The sequence below is a fragment of the Carica papaya genome, chromosome 8 (assembly GCF_054855325.1).
Source record: "Carica papaya isolate Zhongbai chromosome 8, ASM5485532v1, whole genome shotgun sequence".
NCBI classification, from domain to species: domain Eukaryota; kingdom Viridiplantae; phylum Streptophyta; class Magnoliopsida; order Brassicales; family Caricaceae; genus Carica; species Carica papaya.
The window spans coordinates 28938792-28961716 of record NC_142316.1 but is presented as its reverse complement, the minus strand read 5'-3'; the positions used below and the strand labels follow the sequence as shown (position 1 = coordinate 28961716).

At 37.0% G+C, this 22925-nt stretch overlaps 3 protein-coding genes and 1 pseudogene across 4 annotated transcripts; all 4 read right to left on the bottom strand.

Moving 5' to 3' along the window:
• Window positions 1–1652: 1652 nt before the first annotated feature.
• LOC110813164 (polygalacturonase 1 beta-like protein 2) lies at window positions 1653–3684 on the bottom strand (annotated as a pseudogene). Its single transcript, XR_015813997.1, has 2 exons — window positions 3555–3684; window positions 1653–3434 (listed from the first exon to the last, which is right to left on the bottom strand). The product of XR_015813997.1 is annotated as a polygalacturonase 1 beta-like protein 2 (transcript).
• A 22-nt stretch (window positions 3685–3706) lies between these two features.
• Window positions 3707–5965, bottom strand: LOC110813163 (polygalacturonase 1 beta-like protein 2). Its single transcript, XM_022040193.2, has 2 exons — window positions 5815–5965; window positions 3707–5711 (listed from the first exon to the last, which is right to left on the bottom strand). The coding sequence occupies exons 1-2, from the start codon at window positions 5863–5865 to the stop codon at window positions 3891–3893; spliced, it is 1872 nt and encodes a 623-aa protein (XP_021895885.1). The 5' UTR covers window positions 5866–5965; the 3' UTR covers window positions 3707–3890.
• A 1395-nt stretch (window positions 5966–7360) lies between these two features.
• LOC110813126 (uncharacterized protein At4g28440) lies at window positions 7361–15276 on the bottom strand. Its single transcript, XM_022040144.1, has 3 exons — window positions 15037–15276; window positions 11750–11983; window positions 7361–7952 (listed from the first exon to the last, which is right to left on the bottom strand). The coding sequence occupies exons 2-3, from the start codon at window positions 11970–11972 to the stop codon at window positions 7762–7764; spliced, it is 414 nt and encodes a 137-aa protein (XP_021895836.1). The 5' UTR covers window positions 11973–11983; window positions 15037–15276; the 3' UTR covers window positions 7361–7761.
• Window positions 12210–13144, bottom strand: LOC148252780 (uncharacterized). Its single transcript, XM_088210371.1, has 3 exons — window positions 12684–13144; window positions 12386–12455; window positions 12210–12278 (listed from the first exon to the last, which is right to left on the bottom strand). Exons 1-3 carry the CDS (start codon window positions 13142–13144, stop codon window positions 12210–12212), a joined length of 600 nt encoding a protein of 199 aa, XP_088066497.1.
• Window positions 15277–22925: the final 7649 nt, after the last annotated feature.

Sequence of the window (22925 nt, the reverse complement as noted above, 5' to 3'; positions counted from 1 at the left end):
GTTCACCATGTCCGCTGAACTTCAGCCACACACACACACATTTCCCTCCTCGATTCAGACTAAATGAAAGGCATTCAAGGTCCATACTCTAATTACTCACAATTCCTCATTTCTGATTTCTTATTTATTTATTTTACTCTGAAATTTTGTTTAATTGATCGTTTCATAACCGTAATTGTTTCTTTTCTTTTCTATTTTTTTCTCTTTATTATTCCATTTCCTCTTTTAATTTGTCACTTAATTAGAAATTTCTTTTAATTTCTAAATTCGTATCTCATCATAGTCCAATTAATCTCAGTCTTTTCGGTCTATTTTCTAGTTTCGTCTTCTCATAAATTTTTAATTACTTAGGTTCATTGGTCATAGGTTTGGGTTCTGTTCTTCATCAAAAATCGAATCAGTATCCGTTCAAATTTTAAAATACTATAATTTAATGAAATACGTACAATTTTTAAAATTCAAATCCAGTTGAAAATTAGAAATACTTAATCTCCTACGCGTCTTCCCATATATGCCAGAAAGTTTTAATTTTCTTTACGCACACAATATAATTTAATTAATATACTTTTAAATACTAAACAAAATTAATTTAATCGGAATTATGAGTTTCAATGACAACCCGATAGAATATCCAAAATTATCAAAATCCGTACCCGAAAAAATCTTTCGGCTTCCTGTTTGACGAACTGGATTTTTATTTTTGATGAAGACTTTTTAGCTTCCCGAATGGCAAATTGAAATCCCAAAAGGGCAATTATGGCTTCCATTTATGTGGAAGACCCTTCAGCTTCCACGGGTGAGTGGTTTTTTCATTCTTGAGGAAAACTCCTCAGTTCCCGCACGGGTGGGTGACTCAGTTGAGCTCGAGTGGCCAGCCCGACATCAGCCTGCTCCGCTGCCGCTCAATAACCACCAAAACACGAAAAGAAAAACTATTTTACCTTTCGGCGTGGGCGATTCGGCCTTGGTTTGGATCCCCCTGGTCTTCTTTCAGTCACCCCGTGGTTATCTAGCTCATTTGCTATTCAAATGGTGATTTCTCAAACCTATAAACTGATTAGTAAGCACAATAAAAAGATTCCGAAGAAATAGGAGAATAAGAACGAAAAGAACGAAGCTTTACCTTACTCGCATCGGTCTCTGCCTTCGCACGACGTCTTGCCCATTTTCCCTTCCTTCTTCTTCCTTTCGACTTTGACTTGCACACTGTCCCGCCTCCACCACTCTCTCTCTTCTTTTCTTCCCTTGCGATGGCCGTTCTCGACTCTCCTTCTCTTCCCGCTCGGCCACTCCTCTCTTTTCTTCCTTTTCCCTTTTTTTTTCCTGCCTCCCTCTTCTTTCCCTCTCTCTTTTCTCCTTCTCGGCTTTCCTCGCGCGACAGTCTTCTTATTCCTCATTCCCCGATCGGCTCCTTTATAACCGTTCATCTCAATCGTCGGATTTCTCTGACTCGATCTGGACCGTCTGTTCTCTTTTTAAATTTCAGCCATCTGATATTCTCAAACGGTCCAATTTGAGCTGTCCATTTTTTTTTTTATTTTTTTTGCCCCCTTTTACTTTCACTTATTTATGTTTTAACTCTTCTTTTTCTTAAGTTCTTTCATTTAGGTCTTCAAAATTAAATAAAAACCCTTAAAATTATAAAAAAAAAATTCATTTAAATCCTAAGTCTAATTTTATTGATTTACTTCATATTTCTTTTATTTTCTTTAGGTGGACGTTACACCATGACCCGGGCTCCACTGGGATGTATCTAAGTGACAAATGGCCACGCCATGGTTGATCTTCTCCGTACTAGTCGGGTCCAAGATACCCGCCTCGTAGACTCGAACTTTGGGAACAGAGTGGCAGTAGTATAGCAGGTAAGGGTACAGGCTTTGGTGGCAGGAAACAGACTAGGTGATCCTTCCACTTTTGATTCCTTTGACTGACCCGGTCATGATCTGCTGCTTTGACCCCTTTATGTTCTCTATGGTGCGAACCGATATGCTATGTCCTAAAACGGAGGTGGCAAAATCGATGAGGTCCTCAGCGGATCCTACACAACGTTTTGTTTCGCCAGGGCTTGGTGCTCTCTCGCACTCGTTTAATGCGTTCGTAATGACGTTCTTCATGGATGAGTTATCAGCCGCATGAAAGATTTGTTTCAACTCGCTGAGTTTAGAGGTGGAGAATGGTATTTTCAACAGAATGCTCCGAGGCAAAAATGATCTTCTCGGCATTTTATCTTCAATGTCCGGCATCTGCATCACAGTTCCTTCCTTGACCATTGATTCTCGGAAGTCCGGTTCCACCAACCTTTTTACTAATTTCCCATTGGCCGTTGTCGTTGCTTGAGCAGGGGTGATATTGTATCTTTTGAAACTGATACCAGTTTTGCTGTAACTCTTGAAAGTCGTAATGTCTCCATAGGTCTGAAACCCTACTTTGGGTTTATCAGATCCCTCACCATAACTGATGAAATTGTCTCTACCAGTGTTGGCATAAGTTTTAAAATCGACATTAACGTTACTAGACTTCTTGCCATAAGAAGTAAATGTATTATCAGCAACATTAGTATTTTCTATGTAGGAAGAAGCTTTCAACGCTATCTTTTCCATCAGAGGCGTAATTCTTGAAAATCTGCTCGAACGAATTACCGTCCAAACCATAACTCGTGAAAAATTATCGTTTACATTGTTCCCGTTCTTCCTGTAAGCAGTAAATCCTGAGCCGACAACACTGGCGTCCATGGAGTAAGTGGTGAACATATTATGCAGTTCTTTTCCATTCCTCCCGTAATCGGAGAAAATTTGGGCACCTACGTTGGAAGAGATCGAATAAGTCTTGAACGACTGAACCCGCCCATTGGAGCCATCTGAATAGGCGAAGAATCGACTGTTCGGCCGGTTTGTGTCTTGTTGGTAGTTTTTGAATCCGCTGGAACCGCCGGTTGCCTTGGAACCATAAGTCTTAAAGCTCTGGTGAGGTTAGCCGTTGCTTGGGGCGTAATTGGAAAATTTATGTCCATGTCCTGTAGAGCTGCGACTGTATTGGTGGAATGAGTCGATTGAAACCTCTTGGTGATCGGAGTAGCTCTTGAAGGAGTTGAAGCCGCCGGATCGACCAGAACCGTACTTTTTGAAGTCCTTTTAGGTGTAATTAATGAAGCTGGAGTCGGATATTTGGTTCTGGAGGCTGGAGAATAAATCGGGGAAGAAAAAGAGGTTTGCGGATGAACAGAATGCTGAGAGTTGAGTGGAAAGCTCGTTTTGCTCTGCAAGCTTAGCAAAAGTTGCAGAGTCCAGGGCAGACAATGGGGAAGCCTTAGAGAGGAGGGAGGAGGATTTGGGGGGAATGAAGATTGAGTATCGAATGAGGGAAGCTTTGGGGGTAAATGGGTTTTTCTCAGTCAATAAACGGACAGGGACATGTCTGGCTTGACCAAGATTTACCTGTGCATTAATATGGCAAAAGACAATCAAGAGAGAGAGTCGAAATTATATAAATCGGGATGCAGATGGTGAAGTGTGAAATCATGGGAAATAGAAAAGGCAAATGGAGAATTTACTTACATTGATGAAGAAGAAGAAGATGCGAGTGAGGTGATCGAGCATTTCCATTTTTAGTGGAGAAGGCCACAGTGCTTGGGGGGGTGTGGACAAGTTTTCATGATTCCAATATCCTAAATAATTATTGGAAACTTCCAACTCTCATTCCGCTAAAACGTTTTCTTCCTTTTTATTATTATTCTACATTTGTGCATCTCTGAATTTTTACATATTTCTTAATATATTTTTATAATCACACTCCATAATTAAGGAGAGCATCTGCATTACTTGCTTAAACTATTGAATTGAAAGATCCTATTCACACTTCAAATTAAGGGTTATTCTCGTCAATTCATCACTTCAATTAGCTGCAACTGTCCAAGTCAAGTCATTCTCAAATATCCAATGACAAACTTCGATATGACCCGGACCCGAACCCAACGCCATGAAGGCTCCATGACTGGGGCTCCACTGAGATGTATCCAAGTGACAGATGGCTACGCCCTGGTTAATCTTCTCCTTACTATTCGGATCCAAAATTTCCGCCTCGTAAACCCGAACTTTGGGAACGGAGTGGCAATAATATATTAAGTATGGGTATAGGCTCTGGTGACATGACACCGATTTGGTCACCTTTCCACCGTTGATTCCTTTGACTGAACCGATCATGATCTGCTGCTTAGACCCTTTAATATTCTGTGTGGTTCGGATCATGATGTTACGACCCAACATGGAGGTGGCGAAATCGATGAGGTCCTCGCCGGATCCGACACAGCGTTTCGTCTCGCCGGGACTTGGGCCCCTCTCGCACTCCCTCAATGCGTCCGTAATGATGTTCTCCATGGACGAGTTATCAGCCGCATTAAAGATTTGCTTCAACTCACTGAGTTTCGAGGTGGAGAATGGGATTTTTGAGAGAATGCTCCGAGGCAAAAATGATCTTTTTGGCATTTTATCTTCAATGTCCGGCATCTCCATCACAGTTCCTTTCTTAAGCATTGATTCGCGGAAGAATTTTCCCGGTTCCACCCACCTTTTTACTGATTTCCCATTGCCCGCCGCCATTGTTGGAGCAGAGCTGACGTTGTATCTTTTGAAACTGAGACCAATTTTACTGTAACTCTTGAAACTAGTTCTGGACCCATAGGTCTTAAACCCCACTTTGGGTTTATCAGCTCCCTGACCGTAACTAATGAAATTGTCTACACCAGTATTAGCATAAGTTGCAAAGTTAACCTTTTCATCATTCGAATTCTTGGCATAAGAAGTGAAATTATCATCAGCAAGATTCGTTTGTTCTACGTAGGAGGAAAACGTTTCAACGCCAGAATTTCCACCAGAGCCGTAGTTGTTGAAAACGTTCACCATCAAATTGCTCTGAAATCCATAACTGGTGAAATTATCGCTTCCCTCGTTCCCATTCTGTCCATACCCAGAGAATCCAGACCCAACTACGTTAGTCCCCGGCGAATAGCTAGTGAACGTGTTCGGTACTCCGTTCCCGTTCCTCCCATAACTGGAAAAAATTTGGCTACCTGCATTTGAAATTTGAGAATACACCTTGAACGACTGAGCCCGCCCGTTGGAATCGCCTGAATAACCGCTGAATCGACTGTTCGGCACGTTTGTATCTGGTTGGTAGTTCTTGAATTCACTGGAACCGACGGTTGCCCCTGTTCCGTAGGTGTTGAAACTCTGGTCGGGCACATTGGTGCTTGGAGCATAGTTAGAAAACCGGTCGTCGTGTCCGACAGAGTTGCGGCTGTATCGCCGGAACGAGTCGATGACGACGTTTTCATTATCGGAATAGTTCTTGAAGGAATCGACGCCGCCGGGTCGGCCATTGCCGTAGTTGTTGAAGTCCTTCTGAATATATTTAGCGAAGTTGGAATCAGAGTTGTGTTTCTGGAGACTGGATGATAAATCAGGGAAACAGAAAAGATTGGCCAAGGAGCAAAATGCAGGGAGCTGAGTTGAAAGCTTGTTTTGTGCAGCCAGCTTAGTGAAAGTGGCGGAATCGACGACATTAAGTGGGGAGACCTTAGAAAGGAGGAAGGAGGAAATAGGAAAGTTGATATGAATTTCTTTATTCCAGTATCGAACGACGAAAGCCTTGGGGGTAAATGGGTTTTCCTCAGCTGATAAATTAACTGATAATCGTCGACCTCCAGCGAGATTAATCTGCATGGTGATTTCAACCCATCAATGAATAAATAAAAAAAGAGTGATGTAAATAAAAAAAAAGAAAGTAATAATAATAACAGCAGAATTATAACTTGCTTACATTGAGAGATGATAAGAAGAAGAGAGAAAAGAAAAAGAGGGGTTTGCTCATTGTTTTTCTTCTTCTTCTTCTTTTTGGCTGTGGGTGAGAATGAAAGATATACCTCTATATATACATATGGAGGGAGATATTTTCAAACTTGTTTTTAAAGGTTTGAACTCTGCAATGCAATCAGTGAGTGATAAGGGTGTAAAAAAAGGAGGTTATTCTATTGCCATCCAACCAGCCAAAATAGTATTTTTTTTAATTTTTTGGAAAATAATTCATATCATCGTAAACTTGTTATTATTAAATTTAATAAATTAGAGATTTCTAAAAAGAACAAATTAAATCAAAGGTTAAAAATTTTTATGATAGGAAGAAAGTTTGAGTTAAAATTTCCTTTTTTTTCTCCTGGATTTTGGTAATCCTAAAAATTGACGAGAGGAATTGAAGTTTAAAAAAAAAAAAAAAAAAAAGAATCACCCACAGGTAATCTGCAGATTTTAAGAAAAAATATAAAATCGCATACGTTCGGATGACATCAATCAATCGTAATAAACACCAGATTTCTCTTCTTATTACTTCAATGATAGGACAATATCTCTTTCTCTTCTTTCTTTTCTTCGTTTACTTTTTTCTTTTATCGTGTTTTTTATTATTTAATAAAAGTGAGGGGTCCTGCGAAATAAATCATGGGTGCATGTCACCCCACTCTCACCAATCCATACACATCACATATCATATATATTTTATATGCATATACGTAATGCCTTTTAACTCTTAATTTATTTTGTGCACAACTAAACCACTCATCCAAGAAATGATGGTTCTATCATGTCATGTCATGTCATTCAGATTCCTTTTTGTCATCATATCCACATTCCTACTTTCAACTCTCTCTTACTGCCCATCACCATTTATTAGTCATTACCATAATCATCAAACATCTCATCAAATTCACCTTCCCCTTCTCATTCCAAATACAACTAAATAATCACTGTGAATTCTCTTCCTTTCTTCCCCATGAAAGTACAAAACCATAACTTCTGACACTTTCTTGTCTTAAATTCTCACCCCATTCTGACTTTAGCCTATATTTCTGCAGTTCATCTTGATTTTGACCTACACAAACATTAAATTTTCTATCTCATCTCACTCGTCCCCAAGAGATTCAAGATGGACTGACGAGAAGATCAAACATAAAAGTTATATTCCACTTCTACTCATTAAAACTAAAAGAAAAACTATGAACTAAACCAAAAACTCAAACTGCCATCTGCAATTGTTCTACATCTCAAATTTCAACAAAGGGTCTCACGCAGGCAAACTAGACCTTATTCTTTTACCTCAGAAAACTCTCTGGCCTTTCAAAATCTACTTCTCTATAGTTCAAATGAAAAAATAACCCCACATACCCCCATTGTAGTTTTAAACTCTCATCCCTCTAAAAGATACTCTACTCAATCAAATCCAACTCCTCTCCGTCCTGTTCAAATTCTCCTAACCTATACATTTTTGCATTTCAAGATTTTAGTAATGTGATGGCAAAGTAAAACTAACAAAATAGTGGAAGATGTAAGAATCACATTAGGTTCCACAGAGTACAATACTTCTTTATAACATTAATATTCTGAAGTATAATCTACCAGGCAAAGGACACCTACAGTCCAAAATAAATAACTACTAACAAAGCAAAAACCAGGTTCCAAAAGCCAGCTGCTTTAACTCATTAATTTACAGCCATCCCTATCTGTTTGGAGGTTCAACCAAAAGGTTCCACTGGATCTGCTGCAAAGGTAAGAAGCCGCTTGGGCAATACTAGCTTCCAGATTTCATCTTCCTAAAAATGAACTTCACGAGCACTTTGCACATGGGATACCCCATAAACAACATTAATATGCTTTGCTGGAGTTGTTTTTATTCTTGGATCACAATGTAGCAGAGAAGTGTGCAGCATCCAGAAAGTCACTCTTCAATAACATTGACAAGCTCATATTCAATTAGGGAAAGGTTGTTATCTTCCTTCACAGTGAAGTTGGCAGGTTCCGTGACTTCCACCCTACCCCACTTGTCCACAGCAAGTCTCATTGATCCTTTAAACATGTCAATTTTTGCATTGCGAAGTGTAACTGTTGTACCTTCTTTCATCAAGTCCACTAAACAAGAAGAACGATATCAATTATATTCAACCATATCTAGAAAACCTAAAGCAGAAACATATAAAATTAGAAAACAATTCAAGATACATGGTTCCAGTGCATTCATGACCAAAAATAATAAATTTATTTATGCTAAATTTTACAGGCATAACTTTTAGAACCACATTTAGCAGGTAGATTAAAAGCCAACTCAGAATATTCCTAGTCCATTCATGACTAAAAATTGCACATAAAAATGTCAGCCAACATCCTTAAACAATCAATTATTCATGTATTCTATATTAAATTTTTTATTTAGAGAGGGCTTCAAGTTCTCAGGAAGAGCAAACAAGAAGCATGTGACCATTCATGTAAAACTATTGGCATTCACCATCTGAAATATTTAGAGCACATCCTTTACTAGAAAAAACTAGGAAATGAAGAGTAAACAAGATTAAAAATTACGTTGTCAAGATATTGCCTCAAAGAAACTACAAAAAGATATCTGATGATTATTTTCTCCTATCCAAAACCTGTAGGTTGACCAATGAACATCTAAAACCAGCTTGTTTTTTCCATTGTGTTTAGAAGTGTTGTGTCCCCGACAGGTCGACTTATACAGCCAGACAGAATCAGATGGGAAGTTATTGAATTGGGCAATGTCACTGTTTTGTAGTTGTTGTAGAGCATTTATCGCTCAGATCTGAAAGCCTACAGTAACAGCCATAATACATGCTGGCCTAAAACATCTACCATCATACTGCATTATATATACAAATTTGTTGCAAATCGATGAGCTTTCAGTGTTATATTTGTTCTTGAGCAACCCTTGACTCGAAATCACTTAATTGAGGGGGTAAAACTTCTAATTTTCTTCTTGTATTAGTTGGGTTTTTGTAGAAGGTGGGGAAACTTCTTAATTCCCTTTTATGACAAGAAAAATACTTTGTATACTGAGTGAGGCATCTTGTCAACTAGAAAGAGCAAAGAAACCAAGTTTCTAGTGGAAAATTCTCAAATAGGAGAGCTTGAAGAGACAAAGTATTCACTGATTATGGGTCAAACCTCTATAAATAATATTTGCTATTTCTCTTCCCTGTGTCCATTAATCTTATTGTTATATTTAAATTCTTTTTGCAGAGAGAACAGCGCTTGCCACATTAATGTTTGTTTGAATGATTTAAGTTCTTTTTTCTTAAAGGAGAGTACAAAGAGACCAGGGGACAAGTTATCCAGCCAAGGAAACAATGACAAAGTAACAGAACAAAATAAAGTAAAGCAAGTAAAAGGAAAGTCTGATATCATATCACGTAACAATGACATGCCAACTCCTATGTAAAACAGACAAAGATATATATGAACAATTCCCATGAGACTTAGCCCAGAGGGAACCCAAAGATGTTGTTTTCTCACACAGAATTGGATCCAGAAAAGAACGATTACCAAAAATGTGATGATTTCTTTCCAGCCAGATCATCCATAACCCAGCGAAGAGCACACCTTTCAATATCTAACCTTGGCCTTAATCCTAAATCCACTAATGCTGGACATAAAAAAAGATTTGATTGAAGGGGAGCAACGCAAGCCAAATTGAAAGTGTCAAACAACTAACACCGTACTTTCCACGCCATCTCACAATGGAGAAACAGGTGGTTATGTATCTTGCTGCTCCTATGGCACAGCACACAAATGTCAGGAGACAAGGCTCGGTTAGGTCTATGAATTTGCAGTAGCTCCTTAGTGTTCAACTGATTTGGAATCGCTGTCCAAGTGAACACTTAACCTTTGAAGGAACCTAAACATGCCAAAAAGTCTTGGTAAGCTTGTTGTGGTAAGAATTAGGGTTTTTGGTAAGGTGATCAAAAAAAGATTTGCAGGAATATAATCCCAGATGAGTCAAGAGTCCACATCCTACGGTCAGATTGTTGAGAGAAGGTTGAAAGGAGTTTAAAAGGTTTAACGTGGAAATGAGTTCTTCGGTCTCTCTATCGTTCAGGATACAAAAGAAATGAAAATTCCAAGTCACAACACCATTAGGAAGACGAAAAAACTGGTCTACCGGTACCCTGTGGTGGGAAGAAAGGCAAAAAAATAGAGGAAACTGGGTACCCAATGAGTGCTTGCACCTCCAATGAGCCTTCTAAAAAAAGACCTTACACCCATCCCCCACATTGTACCAGGTGTGAGCAAGATAAATATCAAGCAAGCTGGAAATGGCCTTCCAAGGGCTCTTGTGTTGAGTAGATCTTGTAGCCACAGCATCCCAACCATTCCATTGGTACCCATGGATACTTTTGTTTACTTTAAGCCACAAAGAATTAGATTCCTGCAGAAGCACCACAGACATTTAACCAATAATGATAAATTCCTGATGCCCAAACCTCCAAAATTTCAAGACTTGCAATAAACCTCCCAATTCACTAGTTGATCTCTCCTGGCCTCCCCATACCCAGGCCATAAAAATTCCTTATGACGCCCTCTAACTCCCTGATAATCCCAGCTGGAATCTTAAACAAGAATATGTAATAGATAGGCATAGTAGACAAACAAGCCTGAATAAGGGTCACTCTACCCCCCATGGAAAAGAGACCCCATTTCCACCTGTCCAACCGTCTAGATACTTTACTAATCATTCCATCCCAAAATGACTTACACCTAGGATTACCACCAAAGGAATGCCAAGATATGTAATGGACCACGATAAGGTCCCGCATCCAACTGCCTCAAGCTAGGGTGCTCGTTATGCTATTGTCCATATATTCATTCTTTCCATACCACATTTGGCCATATTGATGCGAAGCCCTGATGCCAACTCAAACACCCTTAGGAGTGTGAGTGCATTAGAGATAAGACCTATGATCATGTAATATGAACAAAATTGTGTCATCAGCAAATTGTTGATGGGTTACCTCAACACTATCCTTTCCAACCGCAAAACCCACGATAGCCCCTCATTGAGAACCTCTATTTAACATTCTACTCAACCCATCCACCATGAAAGTAAAGAGAAAAAGAGATTGAGGATCACCTTGTCTAATAACCCGCATGCCCATAAATCAATCATGTGCCCTCTCATTCACAATTATTGCGAATGATACAAAGGACAAACACTCTCTTATCCAACTTCTCCATCTATATCCAAAACCCTTTGGTTCATGACTAAATCCAAGAAACTCCAATTAACCCTGTTATGCACCTTTTCAAATCCAACTTCAAAACCAGTCCCTCTTTCTTAGCCCTTTGCATATATTTGACTGATTTGTTTGCTACGAGGGACACATCATCCAGGATTTGTCTCCCTCCCACAAAAGATCTTTGATTTGGTGATATGGTGTCATCCAGAACTGCACTAAGGCATATTGACAATACCTTAGCAATAGTTTTGTAGACATTAATCACCAAGCTTGTAGGATGATAATTAGAAACCCTTTTAGATCTGTCTTTTTTAGGGATTTCCATTTAAATAGAACTCCTGAAAAACCTATTTCAGATCATCCTTAATTTTTTAAAATTTCTAAATCTCCATTCACCCCCTTTTGGTTGCTGAAGCACTCACACTGATATGAAATAATGCAGAAACTCCAAGAAAGAAAAGATAACGATGCATAACATATATTTAAGAAAAAAAATCCAAAGAACAGCTAAATAAGCATGTATTCACAATAACAATAAGTATCATGCTCTTGACTGAAATGCTCTCCAGAATCAACCATGCTAACAAAACATGACAAAAAATTCATAAGGATCAACCAAGCTAACAAAGCATGACAAAAAATTCATAAGAAAATCAAATAAATTTGTAAGAGAATGCAAACCTTGATCATTTCTAGCAGTGAATATGATCATTCCTGTCTCATCCCCAACTAGGCATTCAGCAATTCGCATTTGACGTACTTGAGGACCATCAGCACGACCTTTCTGTAATACCATTTTTGCACTGACAACCTTCACTGTTAAAGTATGCCCACTAGTTCCTGGGCGCAGCTGATCAACCTTAGTAAACACTGGTTTCCTCAATCCTGGTTTTGACTCTGCCATTTTTGGAAAGCCTACAAAAATAGAAAACATAAATTTTGAAGATAATTTTGATAAAAAGCATCTTCTTTTAAATTGAAAGTGTAAACTGTATAATAACTAGGTACCAAAAACGGAGATATCACCCATTTACAAAAGATTTACAATAGTTTAGTGAATCAATAACATTCCCAAAATCCACATCACTAATAATGTCATATCCTAACAATATAGACCCAAAATAATGCATTCGTCTATCTTTTAACCTAGTAATGCTACTAATCTCACTATCAAACGCTCTATTCTTTTCTTTCCAGATGACCCAAAAAACTGTCAAAGGGATCACATTAGCTAACTTATTTTTTACATTTAAACCATCCCAAGCCCAAATCTCTCCCCCACCGATCCCACAACGACCTAATCAATACCCAACAGACCATATAGATAAGTCCACAAGCGGTAGGCAATGGGACACCACAATAATAAGTGGTTACATGTTTCTTCCGCCTTCAAACAGCAGTAGCAACCATTCACCAATATGCAGCCCTCAATTTTCAACTTATCTATAGTTATAATCTTCTCCCAGCACGCCTCCCAAGCAAAAAAAACAACATGGGGAGGAACCTTGGTCTTCCAAATTTGTTTTGCCGGAAAAATACTCCTGCCCACTTCACTCTCCATACACAGAAATGATAATAAGAAGAAACAGAAAATGAGCCATTTTTTTCCAATTACCACAAAAGTTGATCATCACCACAAGAAATATTCTGTTCTGCAAGAAGCTGCAGCAAACCTTCATATTCCCCCAACTCCCAATCATTCAAATTCCTATTAACATTAATGGACCAAACCACATTCCCATTCGAACACAGGTAAGCCTCTTCTACAGCCAAGTTCTTGTTTTGAGTGATACTGAAAATGCTAGGAAATATCCCCTTTAGGCTACCATGACCCACCCAATTGTCTTCCCAAAAGTTATTGTTCCCTCTACTGAGCTCCCACTTAGTACATTGCAGAAAGCAAGATCTATGCATGAGAATTTTCCTCCATGACCCTCTCCCATGGGGTATAGACATGCGACAAGTCCCACTAGAATTCATAATCTTACCCCACCGAGAATCAACAATCCTCCTCCATAAACTATTTTCCTCCCTCAAATACCTCCATAACCATTTGCCATGCAGCGCTTCATTCATTTTAACCAAAGATCTAATGGCAACCCCTCCCTCCCCCCCAATTTACTTCCATCTTGCAAGCGTGCTTTTAATTAGGGTATATCTATCCCCTTTAAAAAGAAAATTTCTCTTCCACCCCGCAAGTGTTTTCTCAAATAAATCAATAATCGGTTCCCATGTAAGTTGATCCTTGTATTTTGCCCCCAACGGAATCCCAAGATATTTGAATAGAAACTTTACCTCCTTATACCCTAAAATCAAAGCACATGAACCAGCTTCTCCGCTGCCACAAATTCTTGCGAATTCGGATTTGTTAAGATTTATTTGAAGCCCTGACACAGCTTGGAACCAATATAAAACACATCTCAAATGCAATAAGTTCCTTAAATCTGGTTGGAAAAAAAATGAGCATGTTATCTGCAAAAGATAAGTGGGACCCCTCCATTGTGTTGTCTCTATTCCCCACCACAACACCCTCCAATAAATTAAGATCTTTTGCTCTTCCAAAAAGCACCTTTAAAAGACATCTATAAAAATATAATAAAATTTTTTAAATCCAGTAAAGTTAATGCATAGCTAAGAGAGCCACCAGCGACGAAATTCATAGCACGTACAAGGGAAAAAACCTCCATTACAATAGTTGAGAAAACATATACATGTGTGACATGCCCCTATTTCAGATGTGACAGAAAAAGGGGTAATCAGGGCTTAGATTCTAAATCGAAAAACTTTCATAAGTTGGGGCCCGCTAAATAAAAAGAAAAAACTCACCCAATCCCAGCACAGTGGAAAAGGAACAACCATATGCATTATCTACAACAATTTACCCCTCTCCAGATCTACTTACAGGACAGCAGGAGCAGTAACAGACCACCTATATAATCATGGGTCAAGACTATCTTTCCTACACGCGAGGGTTCATTTGGCTTAACCTTTTCTTAGAGCTTTCAGCTCATGGAGTTTAAGCTCAAATTAACTTTTAAGCTCATAAAGGTTTAAGTTGAATCAGTGTTTTGCTGCCTAACTTTTACCAGAGTGTTTAGTAAAAATAGTGTTTAAACCTGAAAAATTTATAAAAATGACAAAAAGAAATGCAGTTGATGTCAGAGAGAATAACACTTGTTAAGAGCATTTTAAAAAAATTAAGGCAGGTTTTTTCAAAAACAAGTCTTTACCAATTAATTTTTGCTTAGAACTGTAAAGCCTTTGTGTCATTTTAAGAATTACCTACTGGATCTTTTCTTTCACCCAAAACCAGCCTCAACCTAGGTTGACTTAAAAAAAAAAAGAGCCGACCTAAACAGGATCTCTAATCACACGATTATCCATCCAAAAGAAAATGTATGAAAATCGGGAGAATCAAAGTAAGAAGCAGAGGTTTTTCATCATTAGGAGGCAAAGCTCCACAAACCATACTCCTGAACTTAATGACACGAAGATTGAATTTTTGTAACCCTAGAAAAACAAAACAATCCCAGATCCACAATATCAAATCAGATGCAGAATATAATGTTTACCTATCAAATGTGATGTGTAAAAAGAACCTCTTTTGGAAGCAAAGAAAAGATGCTTAATTGCTTATAATGGATAACACAAATACTATAAAACCCTAAATTCTTTCCATCAGCTTACGTGTATTCCCAACTTCCAGCAATTATGTCCGGAAAAAAAAAACCCTAATCCGCCCCCCCACCTCTAAAGTTTTAGATTTTAAAAGCCAGAAAGCGATGGGATCTTATTACAAACGAAAGGAAAGGAAATCATTAACCTAGCATCCCAAATCAAAGCATGAATCTTAACCACAGATAGTAAACAAAAACATCAACAAAAAAGAAAATCATTTTGGTATAATGAAGCGCTTAAACTGGAAAAGATGAGAAAACAATAAGGAAGAAAATAGGGGCAGAAATCACCTGTGATTTTTGCACAGAGGAGAGGATTCGAGGATTGAAGAAGTGAAGAGGGATCTGATTGACAGATTAAGAAACGCAGCCGTCAGGACTCAGAAGTCCGCTCTAGAAGGAAAGGTTTCGAGAGAAATATTGGTCGTTGATCTTCGAAGTTTAAAAATGATCTTGACAGTACACGTGTAGGCCTTAGCGGGATAGACTCGAATGTACAAGAATCTGTCACCTGGCTTCTGTTTGTTTGGTTGTAAACTTGTGATTGTCTCTTGGCCATAGAAAAGCGTAAGTGTGATCAAACATCGCAAAACAGAATTATAAGTATAACTTATTTTTGGTTTTTGATAAGAGTGAAATTAAAAAATTATATATGATAATTTTATTTGTATATTTAAATGTAAATCAATTAATATATTTTATTAATTTATTTATTTTTCTTCTAAAATAATTTATTGATTTTAATATTACTTTAATTAAAATATAAAAGTTATTTATTTTTAATAATCTTACATTTATTATAAATTATTTGAATCTTTTTATTTAATATTAAATAAAAAATATTTAAATTAATAAATATATTGAACAAAATAATGAATAATTACATTCAAATAAATTACTAAATAATTAAAGTAAATTTTAAGAGAAATATTTAATATTGTTAAATAATTATCATGATTTTTTAAAATATCTATTACTAAGTTTATAGCATAAATGTATATTTAAAAAATACTTTAAATATAATATTTCATCTTAAAGTTATTTAAAAAATAAAAGAAAGAAATAGTAACTCCCAAACAATGGATAAAAACTCAGATATATTTAAAATTTTTTTATTCAAAATATTTATAATCTGATTACAACTTCTAATGATAGCTGACATGGTTCAATAATACATCGAAATCTACAAACAAATATAATTTTTCAAAATGATAATTCAAAATGATTTAAACATTTCTCTCTATCATGATGTTATTTATCCCTTAGCTTACAGTCAAATCCATATTGAATAAGAAAATTATAATTTTTGTTGCTTATACTAAATTACAATACTCTATTATTCTTATACTAGCAAAAATAATCTACTAATATAATTTTTAAATATTATTTTAAGTTCTATTGAAATCAGTTTGTATATCAGAACAAATATAAAGTTATTTAGTTTTAAAGACCGTTTTAGTTGGTGGACTCCATAAGACAAACTCAGTGAAATGAATTGCTATATATGCAACATTTTTTAACATATCACAATACAAGTGTTAATCAAATCAAATAGTTGATAAAAAATCCAACAATATGTAAATAAAGTATAAATTTAAATGCATTTATAACTCTTCTTTACAATTAGCCCACTCACCAAAGTGTGTGTGCATAAAACTTTTATCAAAACACAATTTTGCCTCCAGGAAAGTGGCTTAATTGTAGTTTAGGAATTCTGTTTTTTGACATATTATAAAATTTTTTTATAAACATTTTACATTAAAAATGTACATTTTTTAAGAAAATATTTACATTTGTTTAAACTTCTAAATTAAATCACATAAAAATTAAAATGGAAATTGAAGAAAAAGAATGAGGAAAAATCTCCTTTCTGTATGTTTCTATATCTCTTTTTTGGTTTATTATGTACAGGGCTATTTACATACTCAGGAAAGAGAAAAAATGTTTAACTATTTGCTTAACAAATCAAAACAAATTGCAATTCTAGAATCTACCAAGACTTTACAGCTGGCTATAACAAATAGCTACTTTAATTTCTGGCCCTTCATTTTCTGTTTTTAATCTCCATCATCCTTTTGTTTTAAACCCTAGTAGAAAACTTTCATTCTTTACAGCTGCCCCTTAAGATGAAACACTTTTCGCCATTCTGTTTCTTTAAACTCCCAACTCTTCATATCTGTTCATGCTTGAATTCGCATTTTGTAAGTGTTTCATTTTGAAAAGAAGATGATGATGGGCTGTTGTGCCTAGTGATTTTGTAAGCAGATCTACAAGTTACTTTTTCGAAGTGACATATTCTGTTTTGATAAAACCACGTAGGACTTGATTGCGAACTATAGGACAATCTATGTCGAGATGCTTTATTCGCTCATGAAACACTAAGTTTGTAGCAATATATTTTGCGGCTTTGTTGTCACAGTTTAATACGATAAGCAAAGAGGGCGTGATCATAAAGTCCCTGAGTAGATAAGTAATCCACTATAGCTCACACATGGTTGAAGACATGCTTCTGTATTCAACTTCCGTGGAGGATTTACTGACCGTTGTTTGTTTTTTTTATTTTTCAAGATATCATTGATGGCCCAAGAAAAATGCAAAACCCATGAGAGATCTACAAGTCATCGGACGTGATGCTCAGTTCAAGTCGTAAAAAGCTTGGATCTTGATGTTGTTTATTTTTGGAAAATACAAGCCTTGCTTTGGGTACTGTTTTAAGTATTTGATGAGGTGAAGTGCGGCATTTAGATGCGGCTTTCTGGGTTGTTACATGAACCGGCTTAAGTACTAAGTGGAGTAAGATATGTCCAATCTTGTGAAATTGAGATAAAGTAATCATCTGATCAAGCGTTTATATTTCTCCAGATTCGATAAGATCTCACCCTTTTCTGTGTTTAATTTCAATCCAGTTGGTAAAGGAAAGTGACTTCCTTTTGCCTCTTGCATGCCTATATCCTGTAGTATATCTTTAATATACTTTCTTTTACTGATGTAAATTCCTCCTTTTGATCTAGCTATTTCAACTTCTAGAAAATATCACGTTTGTCCCAGATCTCTCACCGTGAATGTCTCATCCAGTGCTCTTTTGACCTTGCTGATTCCTTTTTCATCTTGCCCAATAATAAATAAGTCATCGACGTACACAATATTACAATGTAATTTTATTCCCTCCCTCTTGTAAATAAACAATGGTATGCTTCAGATTTGATAAAGCCAATAGAATGAAGCTTTGAAGTGAGCTCTTTGTTCCATTGGCGCCCAGCTTGCTTTAGCCCACATAGACTTTTAGTTACGCAGTAAACTTGGCCTTCACTTGCTTTAGTATAGCCCTCTGGAGGCTTTAGGTATAACTCTTCCTCTATGTAATAATGTAGATATGTATTATTTAAATCCAATTAATGGACAGACCAATCGTTGTCGGCTACTATGGCAAGAAGTAACCGGACATTTAACATTTTGGCTAGTAGTGAAAAATTATCATGGTAGTTGGCACCAAATTCTTGGTTATAGCCATTGGCGACAAGTCTCATCTTGTATTTATTTATTGTTCCCCATCTATGTTGTATTTAATTTTGTACACACATTTTAAGTCAATTGCTCTTCTCTCTTTAAGGAGCAAGGTTAGTTCCCATGTTTTGTTTTTTTCTAATGCAGTTAATTTGGCCTGCATAGCTTCAACCCATCTACTGTCCTCCTTAGCAACCTTGTACGGTTTTGATTCTTGTGTAACTAAGACATATGCAACAAAATTGACATAGCCATGATTATATGAAGGTGGGGTTGACATAAAAATAAGGAGAATCTGTTGATGATGCCTCGGTTATGTGTGCGATAAAGACCTCTATCCAAGAAGGCCTACTTTTTGCCCTGGTACTTCTCCTAATTTCAGGTTCTTGAAATTTTGTTTCAGGTAAGACCATTTCCCCTCTGTTTTGTAGTTAATTTTCATTGGTGTCTGATATGGTTATGTTGGGTATTGGTAATGGTGTATCTTGATGATCGATTTGTGGTGATTGTGTTGATATGGGTAAACATGTTCATGAAATATGACATCCCTTGACATAAATAATTTTTTGTTTGAAATATCATATAATTTGTATGCTTTAACACCAACTTCATACCAAAAAAAAAATGCATTTTAAAGCTCGTGCATTAAATTTTATCTTTTGAGGATAGACATTTGTAGCAAAATATAAACAACCTAATGTTTTTAAAAGGGAATAATCTAGTTGTTTTTTATATAAAATTTCCTGAGGAGTTTTCCATTTTAAAACTGAGCTTGGCAAGATATATATTATATATGTGGTCATAAGTATGGATTCTCCCCAAAAACTTTTTGTCAAATTAGATTCAAACATTAGTGTTCTAGTAACTTGTAAAAGATGTTTCTGTTTCCTTTCTACCACACTGTTTTATTCTAGTGTATAAGCATAAGTTTTGTGATGCACAATGTCTCTCTCGGAAAATATCTTTGCATGAGTTATTTGCAAATTTAGTACCATTATTAGTTCTAATAACTTTAATTGTTTTTTGAAATTGATCGGACACAAAATTACAAAACTATTTTAAAACATTTGGCTCATTTAATTTTTCTTTTAGTAAGAAGGTCCAAGTTGTTCAAGAAGAATCATCCACCATAGTTAAGACATAAGAAGCTCTCAAAATATATTGAATTAAATAAGGATCCTAAAAGTCAATATGTATTAATTCGAAAATATCATTAGCAGTAATATTACTTTTAGAAAAAGGTAAATGTTGTTGTTTTTCTAATGGACATATTTCACAAACATGTGAATCCATTTTGTTTGAAAAGCTTAGGGTGGGAATATGAAGTAATTTTTTCATTGAGGTGTGACCGAGTCTTATGTGCCAAAGTTGTAGGCTGTTTTCTTGGGTATGATTGGTGCATGTTTTTTTCTGGTTTTGTGTCTCTACTCAGGGTATACAGGCCTTCCTTTGTTGTTCCTTTCTTTAATTTTCTGTTAGTTATCAAATCCTGCAAAAAACAATGGTTTGGATAGAAAGAAACGTAGGTATTTGAGGCTTGAGTTAATTTTCTGACGGAAATTAAGTTACATGCAAATGTTGGTATTAAAGAACATCATGTAGGGTTAGGTCATTGCATAATTTTATGGTACCTTTATGTGTTGAGTACCTCAAAGTTCCATCGGGTAAAGAAACAAGTATTATGGGTTCTAGTTTGATGGTTTTAGTAAACAAACTAAAATCATGACATATGTGTGATGTTGCACCTGTGTCGATTACCCAGGTACCTACATCATCTCAGGTATGTAAAAAATAGTAGTTAGATTGTTTACCTGCAGGGTCAAAATAGCCCACACATCCTGATGATTCCATTGTGCTTACGCCCTGATTTTTCATGTATTTGCTAATTTTTTGTTGTATAATATTGGTTATTTCTGCATTCCAGCCTGTTGTCATCGGTGTTTCGTCATTGGTATCACTGGAAATTTCATCTGAAACAGTATTTGCCTTTTTTTTGCCTCTTTTTCCTCTAAGTTATGTAAACCATTCGGAGTAATCGTGGAGTTTGAAACATGTGTCCCTTGTGTGTCCTGTGTTATTGCAATAAGTGCATATTATATTGTCTTTGCTTCGATTTTGTGGCCTTGAAGTATCTTTTAGATTGGCATAAAAAACGGTAGACATCACTTCAGGTACATTATTGATTTGTACTTTTCTTTGTTTCTCAATACTGAGCACCATTGAGTAGGCTTTGTTAACAGTGGGTAATGATTCCATAATCAAAATTTGAATTCTTACATGATTGTATGAGTCAGTAAAACCCATTAAAAATTGAATTAAGTTGTTTGTATTGTCAATCTCATTATGCAGGGTAGCAACATTGCAAGTACATGCAGGTAATGGCTTCAAATAACTAAGTCATCCCAGAGTTTTTTTAATTTTGTAAAATAAGCGACAACTGAGAGGCTTGATTGAGTGATGAAGCTAATTTCTCACTTTAATTGATATAGTAGAGGGGCATTGCTTTCTCCATACCTTTTCTTAATCTCATCCCACATATTTTTTGCGGATGTGGTGTACAGGAATGCACTAGCCAGCTCCTTGGTCATCAAATTGAGGATCCAGGACACCACCATGTTGTCGATTCCTGTTTGATTTATTTTACAGTTTAAATGTATTATGGTATCTGGTTTATCTATTCTATGATTTTAAATGCATGTATCACTGCTTACTTGACCACTGTGTGATTTTGGGATTTAAGATATGATTGCATTACCGGGTGCATGTTCATTGTTTATGTGATTGTATTTGATTTGGTAACGAAGACTAAGAGAAAACAGGAAAGGGGTGTGATCTAATAAACATATAAGACGACAGTCTCATTAGATATCTTGGGAGATGGTGGACGGACCAAGTTCATAGGGAACCCTACCGTGAACGTTGTCTAATACCGGACGAGATATGGAGAATTGGTAATTTGGTGTTCATACCGGACGGGGTATGGGGACGGCTCGCTTCATCCTCATACCGGACGAGGTATTGAGATTTAATGTCTTGGCGCTCATACCAGACGGGATATGAGTACAGCTATATAATTAAGACTGTTAAGGGAAAGGGTTCACGTGTAGCGAAGACACCCCTATGGATCCCCATGGATACTAGTAGGCTGGTGAAACGAGAAACGGTTACGAGTTTGTCTATTGTTAATGGATATAGATTTATAATATGTACTATAATGGTTGATTATGCATGAAATTATGATCTGTATGATGTTATTATCTTTATAGATTGTTTTCATGAATTCTCCAATGGTAAGAAAAAAAGTAAATGGTTTTATTTTAAATAAATGTATTGTTTTAAATCTACTGCTCCATTGATTGTTTTGATTTTCTACCAAACTTTACTTATGTGACGGTGATATAGTGTGATGTCCTTACTGGGCTAGTGTAGCTCATTCCTTATTTAACTATTTCAGATCAAGAGGACATAATTCCCGAACCCAATCCGCAAGAAGAGTGCGAGTAGATGCTAGATACCTTATATTTTTCTTTATTTTTCTCATTTCTCGTATTTCTTTCAGATAATTCATTCTGTGATATTTGTTTAGTACTTTTAAGTTATTATGTAAGGGATGTAAATCTTAACTTTTTATTTCATTTCCGCACTTAAATTAGTATGTATTTCTTTTTGGATTTCCGGAATCATTACAGTTGGTATTAGAGCCACGTTCCTCGGACTCATCCCTTACACAATAATACTTAGAGAAACACAAACCAATGAATTATCACTCAACCCTTTCTTGTGAAATGCATATACATAGAGATGAGAAGAGGAAGACCCCCACTAAATGAAGCAGCCCGGGATGGTTCGTTTAGGGAGGACGTTGACAGGATATTTGAGATACTAGAGAGACTCATTGCTACCCAACAGGGCCGAGAGGAGAGGAGGGAGCTACCTGACCCTCCCCCGCTGCACAGGTTGAGCCACCATTGCAGCGAGAGGATCCCAAGCCATCTCGGTACGACCCTGCTCCTCCACAGTACCACCCGGCACCACCGCAGTCTGATCCAGTGCCCCAGCCACAGTACCGCCACAGTATAATTTGGTGGCCCCGCCGTATCAACAAGTACCACTACAGGGCCCCCCAGTTTACCCTCAGCTTGGCCCAGTCCCTTTTTCATGGGACCCAGTTCCTTTCACGATTGACCCAGACTACATAGAGAGGTACAAAAGACTAAACTCATCCACTTTTGCATGGGGATCCTCTTTTGAAGATGCCGAGTACTGGTTGGTAGAGACAGAGAAGGCCTTCAAGACCTTAGGGGTGACTTCTGAGCAGAAGGTCACCCTTGCTACCTACATGCTAGTGGGAGAAGCAGACCGCTGGTGGGAACTCAAACAAACCACCCTGCCTGTTTCGGTTATTTGGGAACAGTTCCTAGCAGCCTTTCATGCAGAGTACCTCCTAAAGCATCTCCAACATCTGAAGGAGATGGAGTTCGTCCACTTGGTCCAAGGGAACATGACTGTGTCAGAATGTGCTCGTAAGTTCCTGGAGTTGGGCCGATACTCCCTTGAGACGTTGTTGGATGAGGGCAGGAAGGCTAGGAGGTTCCAGTGGGGCCTCCACCCAAAGATCAGGCAACATTTGTTCGTGCTGGAGCTAAGGATCTATTCGGTCGTTCTGGCCAAGGCAC

What these genes read in the sequence shown, in the direction of transcription:
- LOC110813126 (XM_022040144.1), bottom strand. Translation starts at nt 11,972, where the DNA reads ATGGCAGAGTCAAAACCAGGATTGAGGAAACCAGTGTTTACTAAGGTT. An exon ending in CACTGCTAGAAATGATCAAG is followed by an intron (nt 7,953 to 11,749) that starts GTTTGCATTCTC and finishes CTTCTTGTTTAG; the next exon opens with TGGACTTGATGAAAGAAGGT.
- LOC110813163 (XM_022040193.2), bottom strand. Translation starts at nt 5,865, where the DNA reads ATGAGCAAACCCCTCTTTTTCTTTTCTCTCTTCTTCTTATCATCTCTC. An exon ending in TCTTCTTATCATCTCTCAAT is followed by an intron (nt 5,712 to 5,814) that starts GTAAGCAAGTTA and finishes ATCACCATGCAG; the next exon opens with ATTAATCTCGCTGGAGGTCG.
- LOC148252780 (XM_088210371.1), bottom strand. Translation starts at nt 13,144, where the DNA reads ATGAATGAAGCGCTGCATGGCAAATGGTTATGGAGGTATTTGAGGGAG. An exon ending in GGTGATGATCAACTTTTGTG is followed by an intron (nt 12,456 to 12,683) that starts GTAATTGGAAAA and finishes TGCTGTTTGAAG; the next exon opens with GCGGAAGAAACATGTAACCA. An exon ending in CTTGTGGACTTATCTATATG is followed by an intron (nt 12,279 to 12,385) that starts GTCTGTTGGGTA and finishes TCCCTTTGACAG; the next exon opens with TTTTTTGGGTCATCTGGAAA.